At 43.5% G+C, this 7,626-nt stretch overlaps 1 protein-coding gene across 4 annotated transcripts; it reads left to right on the top strand.

Annotated features, from left to right (window-relative positions):
* Nucleotides 1-738: 738 nt before the first annotated feature.
* On the top strand, nt 739-6,326 carry LOC104419243 (DEAD-box ATP-dependent RNA helicase 46). Of its 4 annotated transcripts, none has more exons than XM_010030848.3 (10): nt 739-967; nt 1,482-1,800; nt 2,227-2,382; nt 2,576-2,644; nt 3,209-3,478; nt 4,039-4,389; nt 4,540-4,817; nt 5,084-5,467; nt 5,568-5,629; nt 5,717-6,326. In XM_010030848.3, exons 2-10 carry the CDS (start codon nt 1,507-1,509, stop codon nt 5,974-5,976), a joined length of 2,124 nt encoding a protein of 707 aa, XP_010029150.1. In that variant the 5' UTR covers nt 739-967; nt 1,482-1,506; the 3' UTR covers nt 5,977-6,326. The 4 variants fall into 4 exon arrangements, with proteins under 4 accessions (XP_010029150.1, XP_039157392.1, XP_039157390.1 ...); XM_039301458.1 differs by having other exon boundaries at nt 5,703-5,884; XM_039301456.1 differs by having other exon boundaries at nt 5,568-6,326.
* The last annotated feature ends 1,300 nt before the right edge of the window (nt 6,327-7,626 follow it).

The raw sequence follows: 7,626 nt of genomic DNA, 5'->3' as shown, positions 1-7,626 counted from the left end.
CTTATAGCCATGAGTTGCTGAGAAGCTAAGTCGAACCCATTGTACGTTGACTCTGTATTGACTTCTCACCTTCCATTGACTTCTCAATACTCAACACACGGAGGAAACGTCGCAACAATGCTTCAGGAGCCTTGACAATCAGTCTCCACTTCCCTAAGAAAGGCCTAGGTTTTTGCTTTTCTTATTTTATTCATTTCTTTTTTTAAATAGCAATCGGGTGATGTTCTGATCAATTTTTTTTTTTTTTGCCCCAGCCTCTATCTATACAATTCCTCATACGATCTTTTAATCCATGTAAACGAATAGATGACATTAACGAGTCGCGAGCCTTTTTAATAATCATAATCACTTTTTGAAATCGGCTCTTCGCGTCTCCAATAGAATCCATCGAGCTCTCGCTCTCGCTCTCGACTGCCATGCCGTCCCGATTCTCATGCTGAGTCAAACTTCAAATGCTCAGCCCAAGCCGATTTCGCCGGAGGCAGCTGGAAAACCCGCCGTCAGAGTTGACGTCGCTGGCCCCGAAACCACACAAACTTCGGGGGCCGAACTCTAAAAAATCTTCTCCCCGGGGCCCTCCAAAACGGGAAGCAAATCTCCCGTTTTTGGACCACCGGAGATGCGGCCCGAACCGAACCGTGGTTAAAACCCTCACCTAACCAGGGTTGGTCAGCGCCCCCCCCATCCGTTCCGCGTCCTTTCCGTCGTCCAGCTGTTATAAGTATCAAGCCTCCTTCCCCCTTCCGTCGCCCTCCCCCTCTCTACCCCAGATTTTATTCTCTCTCTTCCTTTCTCTCTCTGCGCCGCTCCTCCGTCGGAAGCGGAGGGGTCCGATTGGCCCGGAGGCCTCGAGAGAGGAGAGAGACGGTACACCTCGCGTATTCCCCCACAGCACATCTCTCTCTCTCTCTCTCTCTCTCTCTCTACTTTGCCGCATCCGAGCGCATTCGTACGCCGCCGTCGTCAGGTGCTTTTCTCTCTCCCCTCTCTCGATTTTTTTTTTTTGTTTGCCCCCTTTTTTTCTGGGTTTTCTTCGCGCATCGTTGGGTCGCCTAGGGATTTCTCCGGTCGGTGTTAGGTTTCGATTTCGCCGTTGTAGCCCTCGCGGGGAGTTCTGGGTGGGGTGGGGAAAGGGGGGTTGGATTTTGGATCTGGGGTTTTTTCGGAGCGCTCGCGTCGTTTTGCGGCCGCCGCCGATTGTCGTCGAGATGGGGTTTCCCTTGGTTTGGGATGATCGATTTGGCGGCGTTAATGCGTCTACGGTCGATTGCGCGGCGATTTGTGAAGCTTGAGCATTGAATCTGAGGCATCAAGATTGGTTTTTTCCCCTCATTTATAGGATGCGCGCATGTTGAATGCACCGCTTGCTTCTTTTCTGCTGCCTAATCTTGCTTTGTTTTTGTGAGTACGCGCGTGATTTATTGTACGGACCTTCTGCATTAAAAATATTGCTTGCTCATATTTTTGCTGTGTCCTTGTAGAAACTATCTGGCAGTCCGTATTGAAATGGCTGCAACTGCGACCTTGTCGTCCTCTGGTCCTCGCTACGCTCCAGAAGACCCTACTCTACCCAAGCCCTGGAGAGGGCTCGTCGATGGTAAAACGGGTTATCTCTACTTTTGGAATCCGGAGACTAACGTTACTCAGTACGAGAGGCCCACGGGCACGTCGTCTTCAGCTCATATCAGCTCTTCTGTTCAAGTTCGACAGCCATCGCCTGGTCAGCAGCGAGGTTATAATCCTGATAAGGAAGATGATAGATATGGCCGAGGAAACAATGGCGGGTCAAGGGGCATTCAGGTACATATTCCTTTTATGCTTGCTAATTTGTCTGGTGCATTGTTTTCCGACTCATTCTTAATAATAATCTTAGTTGCTTTTTGCCGACAGTTCTGCTGCTACTCGAAAGCCTAATGACCACTCATGCTTGAAACTATGCATACACTGTTTCTTTGGCATGCCAATTAGATGCTTCGTCGCTAATGTATGGCACTTTATAAAGTTTTGGGTAGCCCTTCTAATAATTTTTGTAATATGGGCAATGGGCTTCGATTTAACCATTGTCCTGCACTGGTCTCAACAAGTAAGTTGGTTGGGAATGAGTTGCTGTAGGTTTTTCTCTGGTAATTTTGTCCTCTGATTGCAGTTTCAGATACAGTTTGAGATCTCTTTTGCACGATGTTTTGTAATCGCTGGCTGATACTGATCAATTAAAATGTTCATCAGAGTGCAGTTGGTGGGACAGTTAGTTCACAAAATGCTCCAAAGGGGACAGTTGGTTTTGGGCATGGAGCACCTTCTGTGAAAGAACAGGGTCATTTAAGCACTGGAAGTAGTTTATCTGCTGATGCTTATCGGCGTCTTCATGAAATTACTGTTTCTGTGAGTACTATGAACTGTGTCTGGATCACACTCATAATCTTTCTTCCAGTGTGCTTAGTCAATTTCTCGTCTGATGTATGGGCTTTTAATCGTAACGGCTCGATCCCCTTTTAAGCGTGCTTTCCTTATATATTTCTCTTTATTGTCATAATATTAATAACTTTATTTCTAATCGGTTTTGTAACGTCATTAGGGAGCTGATGTGCCACCAGCGTTGGCATCATTTGAAGCTACAGGATTCCCTCCAGAGATTCTCAGGGAAGTAAGTAGATCTCGTTTATGTTCATTTTTCTTTGTTCTTTTATCCTTGCAATAATTCTGCCGATTTTAGCAATTCTATGTGGAGATCATGGATGTGTTGGGAACATTGTAGACCTAGTTTATCGGGTTGTCAAACTGGTGGAGTCAAAACGTCAAGTTTCAGACTCACGTTAATTCTTCTGCCGTCTCTACTCTTGTCTCAGGTGCGATATTTGCTCCTGGGAGGAGCTAATGTCGTACGCAATGCTGTCCTCTTTTTGGGGGCTGGCATTAATTTGGGGCACCTTTAGACGATGGACCAATTATTTGGAAGGGCTTTCCAAGTCACTCCTGTTCGTGGCTGGGACTGCCGATGGTGATAATTCAGTCTGCTACTTGGTCCAAACAGAAGAAGTGGTCTCCTCCTGTTCCAGCTTGCATCAGCAAGCACTGGTGGCCGCGTGCAGGGGATGATACTTCTTCTGGCTTTAGCCAAAAATTCTGTTTGGTCCAGAAAGGAAATCACAAAGAAATACTGAAGGCAGTGCCTGTGCTTATGGAGCTGCTGGGTTTTGCCTTTTTCCAGGTACACAGTGCTGGGTTTTCTGCTCCAACCCCAATTCAGGCACAGTCATGGCCTATTGCACTCCAAAGTCGAGATATTGTGGCCATTGCTAAAACTGGTTCTGGGAAGACATTGGGATATCTTATACCAGGCTTTATCCATATCAAGCGCTGCCGTAATAATTCTCGTATGGGTCCAACTGTGCTGGTACTGTCACCCACTAGGGAGTTGGCAACGCAGATACAAGACGAAGCTGTCAAGTTTGGTAAATCATCAAGAATTTCCTGCGTGGTGCGTCACATGTCCACCTAACTTATCATTTTTTCCCTTTATCATCTCTTCCTGTGTTTTTGATGACATCATATTCTTGGGAGTACAAATCAATATGCGTGTTACTGAAATCAGAATTCGTTTACTGATTTTTCTCTGTAACTGTGTCAGTAACTTTCCTTGTTTAGTCCATCTTTTGAGGCATTGTTGCCACACCATGCATCGTGTTTTTCATGCATGCAGTTTCTACATAGAAGATGAACTTTTAGTAGACTGCATCACCAGTGTCTTTGAGAAGTTTCTTGTAATTGAATATTTGCAGACTGCGTTCTCTGGTGTCCTTGCATAATCAGGGCCATATGTATCTTAATTTGGGTGCAGATTGCACAGTTGTGATTGTTGATTAAACAGTTTTCTCTGATGTCATTTGTGATAACATCCTTTTCATGTTAGTTTATGTAGCAATTGAGTTCAAGATTAACTTGACTTTGTCCGTCAAAATGAGTATATCTAATACACAATCAAATATATGTAGATTTAAATGTAGTTGCTTATTGATACATTTCCTTTGGGTGCTTCAGTGTCTCTACGGAGGAGCACCAAAAGGTCCCCAGTTGCGGGATATAGACAGAGGAGCTGACGTCGTGGTTGCCACTCCTGGGCGTTTGAATGATATCCTGGAGATGAAGAGAATCAGCCTCCAACAAGTTTCTTACCTTGTGCTGGACGAGGCAGATCGCATGCTGGACATGGGTTTCGAACCTCAGATACGAAAGATTGTTAGGGAGGTGCCTGCTCGCCGCCAGACTCTCATGTACACTGCCACGTGGCCAAAAGAGGTTCGTAAAATTGCAGCAGATCTGCTGGTTAATCCTGTGCAGGTTAACATTGGTAATGTGGACGAGCTTGTTGCAAACAAGTCTATCACACAGGTTAGTATTGTCCTCCTTCGATAACTTGTACTTACATTTTTGAAATGGTTCTTCCTGGGTTGTAGCAGTTGCTTTATTTACTAAGACTATTTTCATCAAGATGAAGTTCAAATACGTGGTATTTATCATTTGTTATGATATGACATACAGCATGTGGAAGTCTTGGCTCCCATGGAGAAGCACAGACGGTTGGAGCAGATACTTCGCTCTCAAGAGCCAGGTTCAAAAATAATTATCTTCTGTTCTACTAAGAAAATGTGTGATCAGCTTGCGCGAAACCTCAACCGCCAGTTCGGAGCTGCTGCAATACATGGAGACAAGTCTCAGAGTGAGAGGGATTTTGTGCTAAATCAATTTCGGTCCGGAAAATCTCCTATCTTGGTAGCAACTGATGTAGCAGCCCGAGGATTGGATATCAAAGATATAAGGTATTTGAAAAGCTACTTTTCATAGCTTGATGTAAGACAGATTGAGAGTACAGTTTTGTGATACTTGGCATATTGGAAGCTGTCAGAGCAGAGATGATTGCGAGAATCTGTGTGTTTTTTAGGTGGTCTTTTCCATTCGGGAATGTGCTTTGCTGTCTTTCTGTTGTTTTATTTGAACATGGCTATTTGGATTTTTGATCTGTTTGATCAGTGATACATTCTATCACACACGCTTTTTAGACCTCTTATATAATGGACTTTTGCAGGGTGGTTATCAATTATGACTTCCCTACTGGTGTGGAGGATTATGTTCATCGGATTGGAAGAACTGGAAGGGCAGGAGCTAGTGGATTAGCGCACACATTTTTTAGTGACCAGGATGCGAAATATGCAGCAGAACTTATCAAAGTTCTTGAGGGGGCAAACCAGCGAGTCCCACCAGAAATTCGTAATATGGCTTCTCGTGGTGGTGGAATGGGAAGGTTTAATAGACGCTGGAGCTCTGATTCTGGTGGCAGAGATGGAGGCCGAGGTGGACGTGGTGATTCTGGTTATGGTGGAAGAGATGCTGGAAGGGGAGGTTGGTCATTTTCTGCTTCTGCTTCCAACAAGGGTGGTGGTCGTGGTTATGGTTCTGAGTCACGTGATAGGTAATGTTGGCATCAACTTTGTTTGTTGGAAATCTTTTACTATTTGATAAACTGCATTTGGAAGATCATGATGCTTAAGAGTTCTCCTATATTGAAACAGGTTAAGCAGCGGTGGCCAAGATGGATATGAGAGAGCTAGAAGTAGAAGTCCCAGGGGATCAGGTGGGTGGGTTGATCGTGCTAGTAACTGGAGTCGTGACCGCAGTCGTAGTCCTGATAGGTCTGAACATGACAGGGTTCGTTCCCCAGTTCGCAGCTTCCACCAAGCAATGATGGAGAGAAGCCAATCTCATCGCCCTGGTGCATCTTCCTTCCACAGTGAGAAAACAAGAGAGAGTTCACGGAGTCCGCGGCGGGCAAAGTCTCCTTCACCCCGTGGGAAGGATAACGAGAGAGGGAATTTTGGGGGAGCGCATGGTGATGCTCCATCGAAATGGGATGGAGGATATGGTGGTGGGTCACGCTCTTCTTACCTCGGGGAAGAAGAGGAAGGCATGATTCCTGTTTGACGGAGTCAGATAAGTGGTGCAGCTGAAGATCCGCTCATTCTTTTTGAAAATTTGCCTGAGTCCTTTCTTTGCCCTTATTTTTTGTTTGTTTAGCAAATTATGAAATTAGAAATAGGGGAAGCTGTAAAGAGAAACTTGGTTTCCCTAGAATTACAGGATCTAAGATATGCTTGACCAATGATCTCCTAGAACTGGTTTTCTTTGCATATTTGTCTGCAGTGGATGGAACGAAGTTTTGTGAATGCTGTACTGAAGTACTTGCTGGTGGTATTCTATTGTAAAATGCTTAACTGGATTATGGCAAATCAAGAACTTCACTAGAAATTTTACTGGACGCGATTTCTTTTTAAGCGGTTTTGCGGTTATGGAACTGCTGTGGTTTGAGCTGAGGTTGTCTATGTTCGATGATTTGAGTGGGAATATGAAAGTGTTTGTGATTGCTGTTTGCTACTTTTTGTATGAAACCGAAGACTCTAATTCTCTGTGCTGTTGAAACGTGTATCCGTCATTGAAATTTTATAGATGGTTTTGGCTGATATTCAGTTCAATGGCTACCGATTGGGTAGGGATGTGAATCACCATCACCGTCGCCATGATAAGTAGTGGATGTTTGAGTGTTTGTAACGGTTGAGTTTGTTTTTAGGAGCAGAGATCCTTTGCCTCCATTGCGGTCTTTGGCTGGTGCTACATTCATCCCAATTATGGATTCTTACTGAGATATAATGGAGGCGCCAAAGCGAGTTAGATGGTCTTTCTTCGTTTTGCAATCTATCACTTACAATAACCACAGCCTATGTTATCGATCGTGGGCTTTGATGTTGTGAATCTGACAGCGCAAGCTAATCAAGGAAACAAGCATCGGGGGTCATCCATTCTTTTTAGCTTTCCGTCTGGATTGATATTTGCTGGGAATACATATGATTTCAGATAAAAGTAACAAAAGAGTCATAAATTCATCGCATTTATCATTTCAATCATGAGCTTTTCAATTATGTTAATAAAGTTTTAAATTCTTCGACAATTTACCAATATACTTCATTTGGCAAATTCTAGTTGAAAATCAATGATATGGTTGTTGACTATTTTATGTGGTATGATTAGTGCTAACGATGATAAATTTTATAATTTTTTTTTTCTTACAACTTTGGATTGATGGGGTTGTTGGGTGACCATCATTGGCCACAAGTGAGGGCCTTTGCATGCAAATTTGAGCGAGGGTCAACAAGGTCCTTTGCACCCTTGCCAAGATCAATGGAAGGGCTACGGTGCCCTTGCATGTGGTCATGCCATGTAGGACGTTTGTCCTACATGGCATTCATGTCAACTATGGTTGTGATTGCGTTATGTATGAATGATCAGCATTCATGTCAACGATTTTCGAGTTGACTATTGACAAATCGTTAAATAATTTAGGATTGATTTTCTACAATTGTTTGACAAACAAAAATTGATACGATTGAAATGTTTAGGATTGAATTGAGATAAATGTAATAGATTTATGACTTTTTTAATACTTTTTTTCGTGATTACTGAATTGAAATTTTTGGTTCATTACGAAATATTTAGTGCTTCAGTATTAGCTATGATGTCGTGGCATTAGACTTTGCTCTTTAGTTTTTTCAACGTGAACTACCAAAGAACAAGAACTTT

This window comes from Eucalyptus grandis, chromosome 9 (genome assembly GCF_016545825.1).
Source record: "Eucalyptus grandis isolate ANBG69807.140 chromosome 9, ASM1654582v1, whole genome shotgun sequence".
NCBI lineage: Eukaryota > Viridiplantae > Streptophyta > Magnoliopsida > Myrtales > Myrtaceae > Eucalyptus > Eucalyptus grandis.
Note: the sequence above shows the minus strand (reverse complement) of the source record. Positions and strands in the feature narration are given on the sequence as shown.